The sequence below is a fragment of the Balaenoptera borealis genome (assembly GCF_965194805.1).
Source record: "Balaenoptera borealis genome assembly, chromosome: 1".
Taxonomy (NCBI): Eukaryota; Metazoa; Chordata; class Mammalia; order Artiodactyla; family Balaenopteridae; genus Balaenoptera; species Balaenoptera borealis.
In genome coordinates, this window is record NC_138860.1 from 180,960,643 (window position 1) to 180,983,208 (window position 22,566).

Genomic DNA, 22,566 nt, shown 5'->3' on the forward strand with positions numbered 1-22,566 from the left:
CAAAGAGGACCCATCTGCCACTCCCCAATCCCTGCATCAACACAGAATGAGAGCAGAAGACATGTCTGCCTGCGGGGTCCAGGCAGAGGGCCTGAGCTTGCTGTCTGCAAGGTCCCCTACCTCCCAGAGGGAGAATGTTCCCCCACACACAGAAGGCCACAAGGTGGGAGAGGAATGCGGGGGACAGGCAGTGATTAAATGAATCAAGAATTAACAACCACACAAGACCAAGAGCACCCAAGGAGGGAAAGAGGCAGCGGGCATGGGGAGCCTGAGCCACAGAGATTAGGTTTCTGCTCCTGGTCAGAATGGAAAGTTGAAATAGAAATTAAGCTCAGGCTTAGAGCAATAAAGAGGGCTGCATTTTTTGCACACTGCCATTGGTAGCTGAGCAACTGAGAACACAGTGTTACCAGGGTTCCCCTGCTACAAGTAACACAGCACTGGACAACTTCATATTTCTTTATTGGGTGGTCCCCATCATTTAAGGATGGATTCCTAGAAGTAAAATTGCTGGGAGTCAAAGGCTACTAACTGCTAGGGCTCTTAACACAATATAGAAGCACTCTCTTCCAGAAAGTTCAGACCAATTTCTACGCCATCAGCCAGAGATAAACAGCCTGCCTCACTCCACACGCCCCAGCATCAAGGATCATTATTTTGTCCACTTTTGCCAATTTGTTGAGCTAAAAATGAGACTCTGGCTGTTTCCATTTGCATTCTTCAGTTACTAGAGTGAGGTGCAACAGTGGGTTTTGGGAAAGTGGGAATGTTAGGATAACAAAACTCTCGTTAAGCATAGGTGTGTGCACAGGATTTTTTATGTAAGATGCCCACAATGGCTAGCTGACTCTCCTCTCCTGGGAAAGCTCCCTCCCCCATCAGAGAGCACCATCCTGGTGCATGGCTGCTCTGATCCTCAGTTTCCTCATCCATAAAATGGGTAGAACACTTTTTTTGTAGGAAGAAAGCAGTGGATGTTTATTTATAGTTTGGCATCCTTTTCCCTCTCCCTCTCATTGCCCTAAATTTTCTGGCGACGTGGTTTGGCCACAGGAGGGTTTGACTGGCCACAGTGATTCGTACAGGAATGGGCACATGACCCAAATCTGGCTAACCACAGGCCAAATTCTGGGACTTGGATTTAGCTGTTGAGTGACTCGGACTCTTGTTTATCACAGATGCGAAGGAGGAATCAGCTGGTAACCATCCTAGAGGCAGGAGGGATAGGCTTGCTGAAAATGATGCAACAATGAGGAAGCAGAGCCAAGAAATGAAGAAAGGGAAAACGCATTGGTGGTCCTATCCATACCAAACAGTGTCTAGAGGCTGGATCAATCCTTGCCTGAAGCAGTCCTACCTCTTTTCTCATTATGTGAACCAGTGAATTCCCTTTATTATTTAAGCTCCTTTGAGTTAGGTTTTCCGTCCCTGGCAACCCAAATTGCAGTACATACTGAAGATGGGTATCACTTACTGCAGGGACAGTGCCTGGTTTGGCGCATAGAGGACACTCAGGAGACTGCAGCCTTGTGCACAGAGACCTGTGCACAGAGGCATAGAACAGAGTCATCTGGGTTTAAATCACAGCTCTCCTGTGTGACCCTGAGAGCAAGCAGCTACACCTCTCTGAGGATGCCTTCTCAGGTTTTTGTGAGAATTAAAATAAAATCCATGTAAAGCACTTTACAATTCTCAGCCCAATTCAACAAATGATCCTTATTATTTATTAACAGTATTGTTATTACAGAAATGGTTATTATTACCTATCTCCCAGGCTTGAGAGTGAGCTCCTTGGCGGGGGGGGGGGGGGGGGGAGGGGGGAGGGGGGAGGGGGAGGGGGTGGTGGGTGGAGGGAAGGACAGAGTTTTTTGGCCTTGTGCATCTATTGCAACAACCTGAATTATCACTGAATTGTTGATTGAGTGTTGCATTTTGCCTACCTGTGCCTGGTGGCAAGTTCCCTGCAGCCAGGGCTCAGGACTCACCTCTGTGCTCTGGAGAGGGTGGAGAGGTACGCCATGTGCCCCAAATCCTTCTTCAGTGCATAAGTGGATCCTAGGACCTGCTGTGTCTAAGCATCACAGCTACCAGGAGGCCATCGCCATTCTCCACTTTGGGCGGATGAGGAAACTGAGGGCTGCCATGGTGATGGGGAGGGCAAAGGCCCCAGGGCCCCAGGGGCAGCAGCTGAAGCAGCATTTGAACCCGGATCCATCGAACTCCAGGGCCATGCTCCCCGCACCGGATCCATCGAACTCCAGGGCCATGCTCCCCGCACAGGTCTCAGAGGTGGCGTTCGTGGTGATGAGAGGCTTCAATGAGCTCGTGACACACCCCGATGGGGAAAGAGATGAAGGCAGCCCCAGAGCAGACTGGACTGCGGGTTTAGAGGCAAAGGTTAACATTCATTAATATTGTTGTTGCTATTATTACATATATATATATATATATATATATAAAATACTAGATGGTTGCTGCTGCTTGAGGAAAAATGGTCGAGTTAGGGAAGGGTGAAGGGCCCAGAGAATTAGCGGGGAAGGGGCTCAGGCAGATGGGAGACGAGAGATTGAGGAGCCGAGGCCTCTTGGTCGGGGACGCTGGGTCTCTGGCTCCTGGAAGCTGGACAGGGCAGTGAGGATCTTGTCCCTGGGACCTCACTGCCTCCCCGCAAGGCAGCTCATTCAGAACCAGTAAAATGTCCCCTACTCCTGTGCAGACTGTGAATGTGCCAAGGGGAGAGTGGCTGAGGGCCTGAGAAGGCCTAAGAGGACCTGGAAAGTTCCAGAATCAGATCAGAACTAGGAGATCAGGGCTTCCCTGGTGGCGCAGTGGTTAAGAATCTGCCTGCCAATGCAGGGGACACGGGTTCCAGCCCTGGTCCGGGAAGATCCCACATGCAGCGGAGCAACTAAGCCCGTGCGCCACAACTACTGAGCCCACGTGCCACAACTACTGAAGCCCGCGCGCCTATAGCCTGTGCTCTGCAACAAGAGAAGCCACCGCAATGAGAAGACCACGTACCGCAACAAAGAGTAGCCCCCGCTCGCTGCAACTAGAGAAAGCCCGCACGCAGCAACGAAGACCTAATGCAGCCAAAAATTAATTAATTAATTAATTAATTATTTTTAAAAAAAAGAAAGAAATAGGAGATCAGGGAGGTTCCCTCCCCTTGGACACCAAGAAACAAACATCATGACAGCTGTGGTGACTGAGCCTGAACTCTGGAGAAACCGCGGCTCAGGCAGGCTGAGCAGCTCGCCCGCAGCTGGGCTGGGGAGCCCGTTAGACTTGCAGCCCGGCCTCTTTCCCAGCACCAGGAACCTCCCTCTCGGGTCCCTTGTCAGAACCAAAAGGCATGGGCAGGCAGGGCCCCTCCTCCTTCGCTCTCCCTCACAGGCCCTGCCCAGGAAGGCCTGCACTAAATCAACCAGCGTTTGGTTCCCACATGTGTCTCCCAGGCCTGCAATGGGAAATCCTGCCCCCCTGCAAGGCCTGGGCAGGGTTGAGAGGCTTAGGCTACCTGTTGTACAGACGAGGACACGGAGGCTCAGAGAGGACCACAGCAGGCCCGGGTCACTGGCTGGCCGGAGGCAGCGGAGATATTAGAACCCAGGTGTGGCCCCATCCCCCGTCCCTCCTGACTCTGACCTTCCACAGCTAAGAGGAGGCGGCAGGCACCTTCCTGCAGGGCCTGAGTGCCTGACAAGGTGGGGGGATCTGGAGCTTCTGAGCAGCTGAGGTTCTCAGGATGTGGAAACAGAGAGGCACGAGGCCAGACGCTCTCCTCCAAGTCTGATGCAGGCAGAAGAGACAATTTACAAGCACCTTGGGACAACGGGGGAACCATCTCTGCAGACTTCCAGCGCCTCTAAAAGCCGTCTAACTTTCTGTTCCTTCCTCTGTCCCCAACAGCCATCGATCCACGGCGGTCCCCTCTGCTCCTCCCATCTCCACACCCAGCAGCTGCTCAGCTCCCCGCCAGCTGTCCCGCCCCGGGGCAGCCCCTCTGAACCTGTCTCCTCCTCTGAAACTGCAGATGATAAAGCCACACCCCCAGGACTGTTTTGAGGGTGGCTCCTGGCACTTTGTAAGGGCTCAGTAATGTGGGGCTTTTTCCTGTGGAAAAGCAGCCCAAGTCTTGGGCCCCCCCCCAATACACCAGACCTGTGAATCCCTCCCCCTCCTCAGGGTGAGGCTCCAGGGACACCCTTGCTGCCCCTTTGCCCCTTGTCTTCCCAGAACCCAGAGTCAGGAATGTCCATTTCCTCGGGATCATTTCTCCCAGCCCCCTTCTCTGTGGTCCTCCAGGCCTAGAGCAGGACCCCCATGAGCTCAGTGAATAATTGTTGAATGATCAACCAACAGGAAAAACAGGGTTCAGGAAGTTGCCACCAGGAACCCCCTCCTCCAGGAAGACTTCCTTGACCTTCTACCCAGGCTGGGTTAAGGGCTCCTCATATGAGCTCCCCTGAAACCCTGAACTATTTTAAGTGTAGGCTCTGGGGTCCAAGCCTTGGCTCTGAACTGGCTAGCTTTGTGCCTTTGGGCAAGTGACATAACCTCTCTGTGCCTCCATGTCCTCACCTGTAACAGGAGGATAATAATAACAGTGTCTGCCAAGGAGAATGGTGAGGGGTCAGGGGACAAGCACCGCACACAGGGTGGCACCAGGCACATTCTGAGCGCTCACAGATGTGAGTGGTTTGTATTAGCGGTCACGAGTGTCACAAGCATCACTCCATGTTGTCTGTTTACCAGACTGTCTTTTGCCACCTGCTCATGAACTCACTGGCACTTGTCACGAAGACGGTTGGGCGCTTCCCAGACCCCCCACGGAGCCCCTTCGCAGCTTCTGTGAGCCTCCCCGCTGACTCTGGCCTCCCCCTGTGAAGTCTGCACCCACAGATCTCCTCCAGAGGCTGGGCTGCTTTGCCCACGTCTACAGAGAGCTGAGCTGCCTGGGCCTGTGCAAGCCCAAGGCTGGCCCTTGGCCAGAGACTGACAGGTCACCAGCTGAGACCACCTGTGAGGTGTAACTTATACTCCAGAGTCCCCCGAGGGATCAGGCTGAGGCTGCTCCCTGTGGGGCTTTGCCTGAAATCACACTCTGGCTTGGCAATCCCCCAGCCATCCCCCACCCTGGCCTGCCTTCCTCACTTTCTTACACCCAAATCCTCATCTCTTGAAGCTACCTATGGCAGTGGCAGATGTCCTGCCCACCTCTAACCCCACTCTTTTTTTTTTTTTTTTTTTTTTTGGCATGCGGGATCTTAGTTCCTCAACCAGGGACTGAACCCATGCCCCCTGCAGTGGAAGCACCGAGTCCTAACCACTGGACCTCCAGGGAAGTCCCTACCCCACTCTTAACACAGCGCCCAGACACAAGCTGCATGGTCGCTGTGGGGGAATGGTTGACCTGAGTGATGCCCAAGAAAAAGATGTAGCGAGTCAGCCAAGGGAAGAATTCTGAGAGGGAGAAGCCAAGGCTGAGAGCCGGTGGGTCTCCCCTGGACCCACCCCACCCCATCCACACACAGCCCCCTCCCCTGTCCACGCTGGCAGCCATTTGCAGCCATAAGTGTTCAGTGGAGTATGTGGTCTTTAATGCACGGGCCTTGGGCTGCACAAACAAGGTTGTAAAATTTAAAGGCAAATCAGGCCGGGATCCCAGGGGCAGCCACACTGACATCACAGCTGGGGGCTGGGCTTGTGTGGAGAGGGGAGGAGCGAGCTTTCGACAGCATCCATCCTGGGATAGAAAGAAGAGGTGATGTGGGCCCGACTGGTGGTTGCTTCTGTTTATTTGCTTCTGTTTAATCATTGGATCTGAAATGACTAGATGGGTGCAGGCCCACATTTAGACCATACCACAGTCAAGGGGCTTGGATATTTTGTCTCTTCCAAAGAAAATTCATCGTCCTCTCTGCAGACGAATGAGGGACCCAGCACAGGATCATAGGTGTCAGGGTTTCAGCCAAGGGAACAACGTGAGGCCCTGCCCTCCTGGAGCTTTCATTCTAGAGGGAAAGAAAAAACAAGAAAACCAGTCAGTCATGACAATTTTAGGTACTGATCAGTGCGATAAAAATAAGATTGGGAGGGAAGCCTACTTGAGATTGGGGGATCACAGTGGGATGACACGCCAGTAATACCCGTATGAGGAGGGAGGCGAGGGCACAGTCTGCTGCGGACCACAAGGCTGGCTGCCCCATCAGCAGGCCACTCCAGGCTTCTCCCCCCACCTCCCTGCGCTGCAAACCGGGCAGCTGCTTGCAGATCAGACTCATCTTCTGCAGCCTTGCCCAGCGGGATTTCTCACCCAGCTTCCCAACTCCACACAATCCTGATTAAGCATGTAGGCTTTGGAGCCACAGTCCTGGGTTCAAATCCCAGCTTTGCCACTTACTAGCTGCCTGCCCCTGGGCCTCGTTTCCTGGTCTGCAGAATGGAAGTAGTGACAGCATCTACCTGTCGGGATTAACAACACTGGGAAGATTAAATGAGGCATGGTGTGGCACAGAGCAAGCCCACAATAGGGCCAGTGATTACTGTTGTTTTCATCATTATCACTCCTTCCTTGTTACGACCCAAGATAGCTCTGCAGTCAACATAAGCAGACCCAGCAGATTGAAGGCAAAGGGTGTGGGCTACAGAGATGCCTGCTCCAAGAATCTGGCTGAGACCGGAAGAGAAGGAGCCAGTGAGCTGGAGACAGAAGAAGCTGGGGTGGGTAGGGAGGGGCTGGGCAGAGGAGGAGGGGCCTGAGGGCCTGGGGTCAGGACAAGAATGAGCATGGAGCCAAAGGGGGCTGCCTCATTCAAGACATGCCACAGAGGGCATCTGAAGGGCCCAGAGGATGCTCTGGGTTGCTCAAACACGCCTGTTGGAAGGTACCCAATTTGTAAGATGAGGGAGGCAGCAGAGGAGGGGAGAGGTGTCAGGTAGGCCTGATCAATCCTGGCTTCAGCCATTTAGGGGCCATGTTATGAAACTCCCTAAGCCTCAGTGGTACCATCTGTAAAATGGGGCAAACCCTAGAACCCACCTCAGGGTCATTGCAAGGATTGAATGAGACGTTGCATGAGTCAGCATTCACTTAATGGAAGTTAATAGAATTAGAGTGAAGAGTCTCTGATTTTAAGATCCAGTGAACCCAAGGCTCCAGATTTTATGATTCTACATGGCTTACGAGTTTAAGACTAAATCTTACTAGAATGTCGGCTCTGTGAGACAGGGATTTGGTCTGTTCTGTTCATGGTGTTAGTCCCAGTACCTGGCACCCAGGAGTTGGGAAATACGTGAGGGACTTCCCTGGTGGTGCAGTGGTTAAGAATCCGCCTGCCAGTGCAGGGGACACAGGTTCAATCCCTGGTCCGGGAAGATCCCACATGCTGTGGAGCAGCTAAGCCCATGCGCTACAACTACTGAGCCCACACGCCTAGAGCCCGTGCTTGGCAACAGGAGAATGAGAAGCCCACGCACCGCAACGAAGAGTAGCCCCTGCTCACCCCAACTAGAGGAAGCCTGCGCACAGCAACGAAGACCCAACGCAGCCTAAATAAATAAATAAAAATTTTTTTAACAATAGGTGATCAATGTGTGTTTGTGTGTGTGTGTGTGTGTGTGTGTGTGTGTGTGTTGAATGAATGAGTGAATAAATGAATGAATGAATTGGCAGGGCTGACCATTCTCTGGCCAGTTGCCCAAACCAGAAAAAAGGATGCCATTCCTGACTTTTTCTCACCCCCGTCCATCCATCCATCGCGCCTCCTAAGGAACAGCTCTCCCATCAACCACCAAACCTCCTCCCTCGGAGCCGGACCCTCACTCACCTGGAATGCTGCCGCAGCCTCCCTTCCCTATCCTCCTTTCCCATCTTAAAAATCTCATTTACCAACAGAAGAGTTCATTAGTCAAATTGGGGGCATGCTGCCGCAGGGCTGAGCCATTATCGGGCACAAAAGAAAGTCTTATCCCTGTCACTTACAAAATTAACTCCAAGGAACTCAGGCACTGCAGGCCACGGCACACCCTCCTTCCCAAGAAGTCCTGGAGTGTGGCCAGGGGGTGGCATCAATGACCAGGGGTGGTCACTCACAGCCCCAGACCATGACGGAGCAGGAACCCCACCGCGGTCGGGTCACGCACTGACACCCCTCCCCGGCTCACCCCAGGACACTCTGAACATGAGGCCAGCCGCTCCCGTATCATTAAGCAACTGGCACAGGGCCCTGGGAAATGTCTTAATTAGATGACCACTGGCTCTGATGACCACACTCGTCAGCAGAGCTGACCACGTTTCTGAGAGCAGCTGCCCTGAGCTCTACGAATCAGGATCTAGGGAGAGGTGAAAGGGCTTGCGGCCGGCGACTCCAAGGCACGCTGTCCCTCCTCTGTGGTCTCCGCCACCACCAACCTCCACCATGCATTTCATCCTCCTTAGACTGAAGGACCCAGGGGACCTAAAGGTCTCTGGAAACAAGCTGGCTTTCAATCCCGGCTTTAGCCATGTGCCACAGAAGTCAAGTCACCTGACCTCTGAGAGCCTCACTCTTCTCTGCTGTAAAATGGGCATGACAATCCCACTTCCTGGCACTGGTTAAATGAGATACACATAAAGCATTTGACACAAGCCTGGACATAGTGGGTCCTCAGTAAACAGTAACAGTTACTATTATTACTGAAATAAAATAATGAAGCCCCTTCACTAACTTTGTGTATCCATTTGGAAAATGGTTCTATGGGATAAACGATTGACTCCTGATTTTCATGAGACTTCTCTCATTCTGGGCTTTCTGTTCCCTTTGGGATTCAAAGGGTTGAAGAATTTGATCAAGGTCACATAGCTGGTAGATGCAGGATCTGAACCCAGTATTTCTGACCCCAAAGCTAAGTTCTTCTCTCCATACCATGTGCTAAGGAGGGGCAGCTGTGCAGACATGTGAGCCTGCAGACGGATGGCTATACCTGAACACATTCGTTGACCATGTTTTCCTTCTTACCAATCGTCAGTTGCATGGGAGACTTCAACAACCTTGAGTTCACACTGACCATATGAGGTGGGTGGAAAATCTGTCATATTGGGGATCAGGAGCCCCCGGGTCCAGGCACAGCTCTGCCACAGCTCTCTGTGGCCCCTTAGCTGGGTCACACCCTCTCTCTGAGCCCCTTCACCATCTGTAAAGAGGAAGGAAGGTTTCTGACTCTAAACAATGTTCCAGCCTAATTCCTTCCAAGGGTCCTCCTCCAAGACACCTGCTCCTAGGTTTGGAGGTGCCTGAAACTTCTCACCATGCATCCTGCACCCCGACACAGTGTCACCCCATGGAGGCTGAGAACACCTGAACCACCTGCGCTCCGTCTCCTCAGAGAGCAGCACAAAGGACTAAAGGTAGACTTCAGGACTTCCCTGATTCCACGTGAGGCAGTTTCGTGGGGATGAAAGATTCTGGAAACGGAAGATCTCCTTGGGATGTAAAATCCCCAAGCTGGGGTACGTGATAACCACTGAGCAGCAAAGAAGAATAATAGCGCGAAGCCTTTTTTTCCCCTCGCTGTAAATGAAAGAGATGCATTGGCTGTCTAATTAGCAAAGTATTAGATAATTGGTGTAATCTGGTACTATTCCCTTTTTGACAGCCTCTGCTGTGCTGTCCCATTTCAAGCTTGAGCTGCCGGTAATATCAGCTGATAATTGTAATAGTGAAAAAGAAAAATCAAATCAGTCATTGGAGGCTCCCATTAAATTGATTTAAGGCTGGAAAAATTAATGGGATTCCCTTGCCTCCCCCACTCTTCCCCCGCCTGGTCTCTGCCTTGCTCTGCCCCAGAGCAGAGCTGCCACACGAAGAGAGAGGTTGGGTGGGGGTCTGCCCTCGGCCTGTGACCCGCTCCCACCCTGCAAAATGGTCAGGATCCACCTCCCCTGAAGGTAGTGGTGGGAGTTCAGTAATAGAATAGGGTAGAGGGCCCAACGCCGGGGCCTGGACAGAGCAGGTATGTCTTTCCTTTCCCATGAGGACCGAGCCTCTGAGACAGAACAACACAGCACAGGCTATTTCTAAGTTTGATAAGGCCAAGAAGTGGAGTCAGTATGATGTGTGTCCCATCTGTTCAAGTGACAGAAATCACCTCAAACCAGCTTAGAGATAAAAGAACATTTATCGGCTCATGAAACTGGGAAGTCCAGAGGAAGAGCTGGTCCAACGATGTCACCACACCATCTCTTCTGTCCTCTCCCACCGCAGCTGGAATTGTTCCACAACGAGCTGGCATGGGGATGGGGGTGGGGAACATGACCACAGACAGCTTCTGGATTCACGTCGGTCCCGGTTTAGCAACCTCAGAAGAAACACCTTCTCTCACACAGCATCAATATATAAAGCCCAGGGAAGGGCCCTGATTGGTTCATCTAGAGTCACATGCCCATCTCTGAGCCAATCACTATTGCCAGGTGGCTTAATATTATATTGACTAGGCCTGGGTCCCAACCCATTCCTGGGACTGAAGGAACAAGGTGTTAATAGGATTGGCACCCCCACCAGGAAAGCAGGTGAAGGGGCATCCCAAAAGGATGCTTTTACTACCAGAAGAGGAGGAAGCATGTGGTTGCAGAAAATGAACCATCCCAAAGTCTAGCATCTTAGAACAACACCCTTTATGATGATGTCATGATTCTGTGGGTTGACTGGGTTCAGTCTGGTGGTTCTTTTGCTCGATGTGACATCATCTGGATCTGTAGTCATCTGGGGAATTGACCAGGCAACAGTGTCCAAGACAGCTCACCTGAGTGCGTGGCGCCCAAGGCTAGGACTCTCTCTCAGGTCTTCTCTGTCTCTCTGGGTCTGCCCCAGTTGCCTCTCCAGCAGGGTAGCTGGACTCCCCACACAGCAGCTCAGGGCTTCCCAAAAGCATGAAAGAAGAAGCTGCCAGGCCCAGAAATGGCATAGTGTCACGTCCATCATATTCCATTGTCAAGCAGAAAGACAGACTCAGATTCAAGAGGAAGGTAAGAAACTCCTCAATGGGGACAGTGACAAAGAATCTTCAGCATTTTTAACCCATCCTGGGAGGATTGAGCAAACAATGGCAGCAGGTATGCCCCCTAATGTCCACTCAGCTGCGAATTAACTCCAGAAGCACTCATGGAGGCCCTGCTCAGTGCCAGGCCTTGTGCCAGGGGCTGGACCTGAAGTCGGACCTCCCCATGACCCCCTCCCTTGTCGGGGGGAGGGTCCTGTGACTGGGCTGTTGTCTATTTGTTGTCATGGGAGCCAAGCCATTCTGGAGGCACAGGTGCTCCTACAGGTCTTTCCCCATGAGGCAGTCCAGTGAAACATGGGAAAAGAAGAGGAGAAGGCCTTTCCCTGGGAAAGAGATGCCCAGGGGCTCCGAGGGGGACTCTCTGAGCTGTCAGAGGTGGGGCTTCTCACTCTCCCTCATCAGAGCAGAAAGGTTCTGGAACCTAATTGGCCTGTGTTTGAGTCCAGGGCCTCCAAAGACCAGCCTTGAAGCCTTGAATGGGTCCCTTTGGCTCTCTGCACCTCAGTTTCCTCATCTCTAAAATGGGGTTGATAATTACCTACCTCATATAGCTCTAAGGAGAAAATGGACTTACATGTAGAGAGGCTAGTACAGTGCCTGGCACACAGTAGGTGCTCAATAATGAGGCCCTATTAGACGGGTTACCACCACTCCCCAATGTCTCTACCTGTTCCAAGGTCTGTGCTGTGTTCCAAGGACACCCTGCCCTGTGGTTTCGTCTCAGCCGATTCAGCTTCTTCATACCCAGGCGCCCTAAGCTCTCCTTCCCCCCAGTCCTGAGCACCCCTGGAGGAGCTGGCCCCAGTGTCCTTCCCTGGTCTAACCATCCCCAGAAGAGCACCGGCGCCTCTGAGCTCCTCCATCCCTGCCTGTGGGGTTCAGGCCAGCTCAGAGGGGTTGGACTCAACATACTTATTTCATTTCACACACATTGAGTTTGGGCCTCTTGAACCTCATATCCAGAGAAACATGCAAATTGATGCAAATGATCCCTGATTTATGCAAAATAGCATGCAAATGTATGTCCCTGGATTTGCCAAAGAAAAAGGCCCGGTCACCTAATTTAGCAGAAATAACAGGGGGATAAAATTGTGTCTGTCAGTCAGAGTTAGGTTCAGGCTCAAAGAACTCTGGAGGCCTTCTGGAATGGAGCTGAGGGATCCCTAATCACCCTGGGCCACAGACCCTGCCCCCAACCCTTGGAACCAGGAGCCCCCAGCCCTGGGTTTGCCACAACAGAGCCCAGCTTCACAGTGGTGCCCTGTTCCCCTGCAGCTGAGCTCTCAGGATCTCCCTTCCCTCCAGATGGGGCCCTGGAAGAGAATGCTCCCCAGCCCCACCTCCCTGCCCACATATACCCACATGCTCACTACCTATCAGGCCCATTGTTAATATCATTCAATTGAAAAGAGCTACCACTGAGTGGGCAGGCCCTGTGCTGAGTACTTTCCACACACAGCTCCTTCACTCCTGGCAGCAGCCCAGGATAAGGAACTGTTATCACCATCTCACAACAGGTGAAACTGAGACCAGCAAGTGGGAGACCTGACATCTGTGAGACCCCCCAAACCAGCGTTCTCTCCCCTACACGGTGGGTCTCCAAGGACCTTCTCTTTTCACACCTGTGTTGGCCTCGAGGCTGGGGGCTTAGCTCCAGGAGGGCAAGGACTGTATCTGCTCCGGAGCCCCAACCAGAGCCTGGGGCACAGCAATGAATGAAGCCCGCTCTGGGGTATCACTTGCTCAAACACAGCTATGTCTTCTGTAAACTTAAACTGCCTATTTTATGGACCCCTTAAACAGCTCACAATGAGATGTCTATCAGGACAGTTTTCACTGCACTTTGCCCTTATTTTCCAAAAACATTTGGTGAGGGGAACCAGTTTCTCTGTGTCCTAAAACAGCAGAACCAGTAAGACTTTCTGCACACACTGCTGAGTTCACCGAGCTATGCCTCTCTAAAGGAGGTGCTAAGGGCTCACAACGTGCCTGGCGCGTTTAAAGCTCTAAAGAGGGGCATCTCAGATACAGATGCCTGGCAGGGCTCCTGTGTGAGATGATAATAAGCCAGTTAATGAGGGCTCACCATGGGCCAGGGGTTGCTCAGAGTATTTTACATGAATTAACTCATTTCATCCTCAAAACAGCTCATGCGATCAGTGCTGTTACTATCCCCACATTCTAGAAGAGGAAACCGAAGCTAAAGGTCCACAAATATTCTGTGGCTTGTACTGGCACTTGGGCCCCTGTTCTCACACCTCTGTCCTCAGGCAGCAGAGGGAAGGGGCGGGGCCGGGACAGGGGCTGAGGATAGGGCGGCAGGGAGTGCAGGGTTAAGGGTATGGGCATTAAGGCCACAGCCCTGGGGTCGTCTTCTGTGCTGTGTGACCCTGGGCAAGTGACTTCACCTCTCTGAGCCTCAGTTTCCTCATCTGTAAAGTGGGGATAATAACAGAACCTCCTTGGGGGGTGGTTGTGCCGATTCCTTGCCATCAAGGTTATAACGCACTTAATACGGTGCCTGGACCCGGACGAGAGCTCAGCACCTCTGGATTACTATTGGGCAGGACTTGGGCTCACAGAGGTGGGGACCCATGGGTCACACGCAAAGTGGTGACAGAACCAAAACTCAAACCCACATCTCCTGACTAAAGGCCCAGCACCCTCTCCACCACACAGCCTGCCCATCCGTCGGGGGCTGGCTTCTAGGATGGGGCACCTGTTCCCTGCAGAGAATGAGCCAGCTGTCTGCCTGGGGGAGAGAGCCTATAATGGCCACGCTTCTCAACAGGAAAGGTTTGTGGTTTCTGTTGATATGAAAAGATAACAAGGAATAGCTCAGGTAATTATATTAATCTTCCTCAATTTACACATTCTTGCTATCTGCTATTTCCCCAGGAAAGTGTAAATGAGGAGTTCAGAGTGGTTCAGCAGCGCTGTAATTAGGTCTGTGTTGTGAACAAGTTTCTGTTGTATGTCTTGTTATCAGATCTCTTCACAGTTGAGGGTCCTGCCTCCCCTGTCAGACTGGAAGCTCACCAAGGGCAAGGGATTATCTCCCACTTCAGGCTGGGGGTCTCCACCATCTGATTGGAGAATCCTCCAAGGGAAGGGATAGATCTCCCCCATCAGACTAGGGTCTCCTCCTGGGGAGAAACTGTATCTTCCCCATCAAACTGGCAGATCCCTGAGAGTTGGGCTGGGTCTCCCCCATCAAGTTTGGGGTTCCCTAGAACAGGCCCACGTCTCCCTATTGGACTAGCAACTTCCCCATCAAACTAGGTGAGAAAGGCTGTGAGTCCTCCATCAGACTGGGAGCTCCCTGAGAACAAGGACCTCTCCCCCATCAGACTGGGAACATTCTTGTCTGGCTCTGTCTTGCCCGTCAGACTGGTGGGGTCAGTGCTGTTAACATCCTCATATTCTGTGGCTGAAGCTGACTCCGTCCTTGTGTGGACCCCACCCACATGAACACACGTGCATGTGTGTGGCAGTCTAAAGAAAGCAGGATCAGACCCACAAGAAAGCAGGTTTCAGAGGTTCTGTGACCTCCATGGAATAATGGGGCAAGTTTATATGTGTGTGTACTGGACTTTCATAGGGTCACACAAAACATATGGGTGTCAGGAGGGCTGGGTCCCCTCAGACAGGACAAAAAGGAGCCCCACATGGTTCTGGCCTCAGGGAAGGACAGCTGAGGTCCCCTGAGCTGAGCCTAGGATTTGGAAACAGGCCAGGAGAGCCTGAGCCAGAACACAGCCCCGACCCCTAGCTCAGCTCCAGTCCCTCCTGGAACCAGACCTCCCAGAATGGCAGACCTCTGCCCCACCATCCTCGTCCCCCTCCCCGGGCTGTGTGCACTGCAGGTTACTGCACCCTCTGAGCCTCCGTTTCTTCATCTCCCTCCCTTTCCAGTTAATTTTGGTTTTTGGTTTTTCTGTTGTTGTTTGTTTGTTTTGTTTTAATATTTAGTTAGTTAGTTGCACTGTGTCTTACCTGCAGCATGCAGGGTCTTCATTGCTGCCTGCGGGATCTTTTTGTTGTGGCATGCGGGATCTAGTTCCCTGACCAGGGATCGAACCCAGGCCCCATGCATTAGGAGTGCAGAGTCTTAACCACTGGACCACCAGGGAAGTCCCCTTTTCCAGTTAATTTTGAAGATTCACTGAAATAATGCTTGTAGCAGTAGCAGCAGGATTAGAAGAGGTAGTAATGATAGTAATAGCTAATACCTAACATCTACTAAGCGCTCACAGCCACCCTGCAAGGAAGGCATTATTAACCCATTTATTCAGCTGAGGACATGGAAGTACAGAAGCCTGTCCCTTGTCTAAGGCCGCATAGTAAATACATGATAGAGCCAAGATTCAAACGCAAATCTGCATCACTCCAAGGCCTGAATCTGCTGCACCACACCTCACTGCCTCCAGGAAGCCTCCCTCGATTGAATCTCCTTGGCACCAGTACCCTGCTTGCTGGACTGCATGTTCCATGAGAACAAGGACAATCTCATATCCCCAGTGATTCTAGTGCAAAGTACCCAGTTGTGTAGCAAGGTGATGTGTTCGAGGTTTATTTTCATCCCCTATAAATCTTGATGAGTCAACATCTCCCTGACCCCCACCCCACTAAAACAATGCCAGATAGCATGTGTGTGTGTGCGTGTGTGTGTGTGTGTGTGTTGCAAGGGAGGAGAGAGAAGTTTTATGGGCTGAATGTGGGTCCTAACCACCAATGTGATGATATTTGGAAGTGGGGCCTGTGGGAAGTGATTAGGTCATGAGGGTGGAGCCTTCATGAATGGGGTTAGTGCCCTTATAATAAGTGGAAGAGACACCAGAGTGTCTTCTCTCCATCACGTGATGATACAGCAAGAAGGCAGCCTGCAAGCCAGGAAGAGAGCTCTTACCAGACACTGAATCATCCAGCACCTTGATCTGGGACTTCCCAGCCTCCAGGACTGAGAAAGAAATTGTTAAAGTCACCCAGTGATGGTCTTTTGTTACAGCAGCCCAAGCTGACTAAGACATGGGGGATGAAACCTAAAAGAAACAACCAGCTTTGAGTTCCAAATTAGATATTTTTGTGTCCATAGCAAGACTATCTTCTTGAAAGCCTGGCTTTGGTGGGGAAGAAAACATTTAAAAATTATAAAAGCCACAGACAGCTCTCCTGGGCACTCACTACGGCAGTCCATGCTCTACTGGGGGCACGGGGGATCCTCGGCCCGAGGCCATCTCTCTGGCTGAGCAGTGAAGCAGGCTGGAGGGCTGGATGAATGGCTCTGGGAGCAGCCTCAGCCAGGGACCCTACTGACGAGAGGTGGGGATATATGCCCGGCGTCCTCACCCCGAAGCTGGGGAATTCTGAGGCTCTGCACGTCTCCCGAGCTCCCCAGCCCGGGTCACCTGCTCAGTTAACACACCCTGCTCTGGCTTCCGTCCCATCCCTGTCTCACGTCCCATCCCAGTGTCCCCAGTTCGAATCAAAATCCTTGTCTCAGGATCTGCTTTCTGGGGAAACCCAGGCCAAGTCACTTCCTTTGACGAAGCAAGAGCAAAGCTCCACGTCTGAGCCCAGAGACCCCCACAGGCCACAGAGTAGCTCTTCCCAGGCCAGAAATCCCATTTTAATCAGCAAGTTGGAAATGGGGGAGACTGGAGGAGACAAGCCTGAGGATAGACACTACCTGGGCTCCCGGGGAGGGAAACGCACTCCCAGCCCACACCCTGGGCCTCACAAGTCCAGGAGAAAGTCAGGAAGATGAAGGGAGACAGAGCCATGGGCAGGGATCTGTGTCCCTGTCATGCCCACCAGGGTGGGAGAGGGATGGGGACAGCAGGGCAGAGGACCGTCTGGGACCGTGGGTCTGCGATGGCCCAGGTGGTGAGTGTCCTTGTGTGCAGGGAAGGACAGCAGGAGGGAGAGAGGAGGCTGGGGAACCCACGGGTGGGCGGCGAGCAGCCTGCCATCAGCCTGAGCTCCCCAATCAGCAGCTGCACAGAACCGCAGCCGGGAGACGGGTCCAGGTCACAGCTGCCTCCTGATGAGGGTCTCATCTGGAGGCTGTATCTGCTCATCGGGGGTAAAGAAAAGAGTGGTTTCCCCTCGGGCAAGGGCAAGGGACTAAGGCACACTGACTGATGTGCTCTGGGCCCTCAGAGCTATGGCATCCACGCCTGTCACTCCCTCCATCCCAACCACAGGGGCCCCAAGGACCAGCCAGGCCGCCTCAGCCTCAGAGCCTCACCCCGGACCCTGCTCCCTGGGCTCTTCGCCCAGACCAATCAATCAGTTCTTCGCCTCCTGTTCGACCTTGAACCCCCTTCCATCAGGCCTTTCCCCACCACTCTGCCCGAATTCCTCTTGTCAAGGTCACCAATGGCCTCCACGTGGCTAAACTGAAGGTCAGTTCTCAGGCCTCGTCTTACTCTCTCCACAGCATTGGACGTGGAAGATCGTTCCCTCTTCCTTCCAACACGCTCACGTGGCTTCCAGGACCTCTCGCCCTCTTGGTTTCCCCCTTCGTCTGGGCCGGGCCTTCTCAGGCTCCCTGGGTGTCGCGTTCATCTCCCAGACCTCCCAACACCCGCCTTCCCTGTGCTGTTCTCACGTCTCCTCCATCTCCTCTGCTCCCCTGAGATACAGCCAGGCTCACAACTGCCTCTAGCCTGGACCTCTCCCCGGACAGCTCCAAACGCACAGAACCACCACGCCCCCTGCTTCTCCACTCCGATGTCCAATGGCAACTCAAATGTAACAAGCCCCAAACCCAATTCCTGGTCTCCCCCTAGAAAACCAGCCATTCCGCAGCTATCTCCAACCCCCCACCCCTCAGTAAATGGCAGCTCCGTCCTTCCAGTTGCTCGGGCCAGACACCTTGGGGTCATCTCTCACTCCCCTTTCCCTCCCAGCCTACCCGTCAGCTAACCCTGTGGGCTCCAGCATCGGAACCCATCCACACTGACTGGCACCCCTCACCTCCGCCACGCCCACGGTGGTCCCGGCCTCCAGCATCTTGCGCCTGGATTACAACAGGTGGTCTCCGGATCCCCACACTTCTACACCTGCCCCCAAGCATTCTCCTCAACTTAGCAGCCAAGGGTGATTGTTAGAAAGCCAGAGACAGATGGCGTCATTCCTCTGCTCGAAACCCTCCGATGACCCCCCCATGTCACCAAGGAAAAGGCAAGGTCCCTCCACGAACTTACCTAGCAACACAGGACCATCTCCTACGGCCCCCCTCCCTCCGCTCCAGCTGCCCTCCTGCCTCGGCACTTTGCACTTGCTGTTCCCTCCGCCCGAAATGTTCTATGGCCACATGTCTGCTCCTCCTTCAGCTCTTTGCTCAAATGTCACATCGTCAGTGAGGCTTCCCTAGCCACCCGCTTTAACGTCAGAGCCCCTGCTCCAGTACTTTCTAAGCCCCTTCTCTGTGTCATTCGTCTCCAGAGCACAGACGCCATCTGACACATTCTACTTATTTATCTTCTGTTCCCTCTGCAACCCCCGTAGAACGGGGGGCAGGTGTGTACCGGGTGTCTGGTTCACCAGTCTACCCAGTGCCCACCTGGATCTGAGTCCTGGCACATAGTAGGCTTTCAATAAACCCTGAATGAATGGTACTCAGCTCCCATGGCAGGAACTGTTTACTATCCCCTCCCTGAGACACAGAGAGGTTAAGGTGCTTGCCCGATGTCACACAGCTAGTAAGTGGGTAAAGCACAGTTGGAACTCTGCTCTGTCTCCCAAGTTTTGCTCTTGGGGGCAGAGTCGCCTGGTGGCTGAGAATCTGGCTCTGGCGGCAGACAGACCTACCTCAGCCTTGGCCTTGACACTTTTCAGGAAGCTGCTTAACTTCCCTGAGCCTCGGACCCCTTACCTGCAAAATGAGGCAAACAGCAGCTACTCAGGGCACGGCTATGAGGATAAAATGAGCTGGGGCACCCAGAGCGCTTGTGGTTATTATTACTCCGATGAATATCTAAAGTGAGGGCCTCTCCTCTCCTATGCGAGGCACATCCTCCACTCGACTCGGGAGCCGTTTCCGACGCCCCCCGATCCTCCCTTGCTCTGTTGTCAGAGACTCGGGAGAGGAGCTGCTGACTGATATGATAATTTCACTACAGTAGCAGAGTCAGTCAATTGCTCAGTGACAGATTTCACAGGCCCCATCACATCTCCCGGGTCCTCTTCAGCTGAGCGATCTGCAGGGCTAGGATCTAACAGACCCGCAAAGCTCTCAGACACTAACTCCTGCACAAAAGGGGGGGGACTTCTTAATATGAACAGCCTGCCTCAAATCGTTTGGAACGAGGCAGGCTACGACGACATAAGCAATCATCACAGAGCTGCCGCTGGAGGACCGTTCTGGTGCTTTCCATGGACCTGTTAACACTTGTTCTCAGTAATTCTTCAAGGCCTCATCGTCCCCATGTTAGAGGCGAGGAAACCAAGGCCTGGAGGTGAAGGGACGCCCTGGAAGACACACGGCGGGGCTGTGGCAGAGCTGGACATGAATGCAGGCCTGCCGGATCCTAGACTCCAGGCTTGTCCGTTGTCCCAAGCGGCCTCTACCTACCACTTGCTGTCCCTGGAAAAGTCCCGTCCAGGTCCCCCGGGGAGCCCCACCCAGACAGTGCACTCAGTAATTAACTTGAGCAATGAAAATGAAGACATGTTCTTTATCCCATTTGTACTCAGAAAGGACCCTCCCCTCCCATTGGAGGTAACGAGTCTCCCTTTGATACAAAATGGGAAACTGAGGCCCAGAGAAGATGGGTTCATCTGGAGTGGATGTAGTCGGTCAGTGTCCAGGGCCAGGGTTCTTCCAGACACAGCTTCCCCTCCTCCTCCTGGGCAATCATGCTGGACCACTCACCCGCCGCCCCCCCACCCCAGGAATAAGCCAACCTCTGCACAGGCTTTTCCCTCCACAAGGCCTTTCCCTTTCCCTGCAGCACCCTTGACCTCCCCCAGCCCTCGCCCACTGGCTCATGCCTGCCCTACCCGCTAAGCATGCACTTCCTGAGGACAAGGGACAGGGATGGCCGTGGCCTTGCTCACCTCCGTGGCCCCAGCAACCAGCATGGTGCCTGAGTACAGCGGGGATCAAGGGGCGTGTGAAAGGAGTGAACAAGGAAGTGACTCCGCCAGTGCACAAGATCCCACCAGGTAGTCGGGACACGGCTGAAATGTCCCCTCCTTGGCGGCTCTTTCCCTGGGTTCCCAGAGCTTCCCATGGAATCGCATCGAGCCATGTGGCCGGGTCTCATTTCGAGGTTTGCCTCCCGCCTCAGCTTCCCTCCTCCCTGTATCCCAGTGTGGCCGCCGTTACATGTGGAAGGGAGGACAGGTGGGTGTGTGGGTGGTGGGCGAACAGACACACCGACAGATGACAGAGAGGTGGATGGATGGGTGGGAAGATGGAGGGAACACTTCCCTTCTGGGTGGTGGGTTTGGGTTTTGGTGTTTTTTCTACAGGCAGCTCTAGAAACTTAAGGATGGAGATTGAGCCAGGTCCCCACCTGCCAACCCCACCCCACAGCCTAGGCTCTGCTCCCAGCCCCTGGAACTCACCCCATCCTCCCTCAGACCCAGGGACCTCAGCCCCGTCCCTCGTGGCTCTGTTGCCCATAGCAACAGCCCCAGGCCCTCACCCTCCACACAGTGAAGCCCTTCAGTTTCTTTTCCTCCCAGGTTTGCCAGATGGATGCCAAGGCCTGTGCCTCCACACCATTCCAGAGCTGGGGCCCAGCCTTCTCTTCCAAAAACTTTCAGAAAAGAAACTCCCAAGAGGCCCTCCCCGAGCAGAAGAGAACATTCTGGGGTGATGGAAACAGTCGTACCTGTGCTGTCCAATGCGGTTGGCACTCACCACCTGGGCACCTTGAGCCACACTAGAAATGTGGCTAATGGGACTAAACAATTGAATCTGTGATTTTATTTCATTTTAATTAATTAAAAAATTAAACAGCTACATGTGACCAACGGCGACTGCACCGGACAGCACAGTTCTAGGGCCTGTTCTCGCGGTGCCTGGCCTGGATCCTTCCTGCTGGTTCCAGAACAACCCCTATCCAGTGACAGCTGCTCTGTCTCTTCCCCCATCACATCTCGAAACAACAAAACAAAACAAAAAAACAACCCTCAATCCAAGTACTGACGTTATTCTTGCCTTTTATTCCAGCATCTCCCAGAGCTCCAATATGTACAGACTTTATACACATATAATATACACCATATATACGTATTTATATATATTCACACACCAGCCCACACACTCTCATACACTCACACACACGCACCCTTCCAGGGGGGGGGCGCGTGGCCGCTCCTGAGCCCCGCTCGGGCCTGGACAAGAGGCACTGGGCTTGCCAGGCAGTTGTGAGGTTTTGTGTTTTTTGCTTTTAAAAAGAAGGCCATCATCTCCAGAGGTGTCCTCCCTCTCCCCAAACCCAAACCACTCCCCTAAACACTCTGAAATTTTTTTTTTTTCTTAAAAAGGAAGAGGTTTTCCTCTGCCCCGCTCAGGTAGTTACTGGAGTTCCAGGCCCGTCCGCATGGCGCCATGCAGGTCCCTGGAAGGTGTTGCCCCCCGGTGCTCCCTGAGGTCCCTAGGGTCCTGCAGCTGCGCGGCCTGGGTGGGGGCTATAGCGTCAAGGGCACCTGCCAGATGAGGAGGGCGCTGTCCGTCTCCCCACACGGGGCTGGTTTCCCGCTGCCGCCCAGGGCGCCGCCGAAGTTGCGGTAGCCCTGCCCTCCGGAGATGATGGCCACCGAGCAGATCTCCTTGCGGTGGGCGTCACGGGCACAGGGCCGGCTGCGCACCCAGACGTCGGGGTCATCAGCCATCTCGTAGATGGAGCCATCCTCCTCACTGTGCTCCAGGGCTGAGCCGTCCATGGGCTCCGGCTCCCGCACAGAGAGCAGCGGGCCCGGGAGGTGGGCGGTGGAGCGCAGGCGGTACTGCAAAAGGATGCCCTTCTTGCGGGTCAGCTCTCGGCCCACGTGGCTCGCGGGCACGGGTGCTGGCTCATGAGCCTGACTGTCCGGCTTGTCCTCCTCAGCTTGCGGCCCCTCGGCCTCCTCCTGGTCACTCCGCAGGATATCGGGGGCCAAGACACTGGTGGCCACAGCCAAAAAGGCCACAGGCCCACAGTGACCGTTGAGCGAGACCATGCCTTTCCCTGCAGAAAGAGGGCAGAGAGAAGGGGCCCAAAGGCCCAGAGTTTTAAAGACCCAACAGGTCTCTTGGAGAATTTCTGGGTTTTGTTTTTGGTTATTTTTTTTTTTTGGTTACTGCAATCTACGTCGGTATCTTCCCAGAAGGCCATGGGTCTGGGGGAGGGCTCTCCATGCTCCAGGGCTACTTTCTTTGGAGAATTGGAGCAGGGAAACACGAATGACTTTATAAACCACATGGGGAACCTCGGTGTGAAAGCACCTGCAGCTCCCTGCCTGAGCCATCCTCACATCTCTGTGCTTTGCCCAAGCCATTGCCTCTGCCTAGAGAGCCTT

At 53.4% G+C, this 22,566-nt stretch overlaps 1 protein-coding gene across 13 annotated transcripts in view; it reads right to left on the bottom strand.

The window, feature by feature from the left end:
* Positions 1–5,900: 5,900 nt before the first annotated feature.
* The window catches only part of ARHGEF10L (Rho guanine nucleotide exchange factor 10 like), a 175,491-nt gene continuing 158,825 nt past the window's right edge, over positions 5,901–22,566 (bottom strand). For 12 of the 13 annotated variants that reach the window (XM_082402683.1, XM_082402680.1, XM_082402681.1 and 9 more), the window contains one exon: positions 21,209–22,235. In XM_082402683.1, the coding sequence (XP_082258809.1) occupies positions 21,697–22,235 (539 nt within the window). In that variant the 3' untranslated portion in view covers positions 21,209–21,696. Of the gene's footprint in view, positions 6,021–21,208; positions 22,236–22,566 lie in introns of those variants that run through there. The other variant, XM_082402678.1, reaches the window with a different exon arrangement.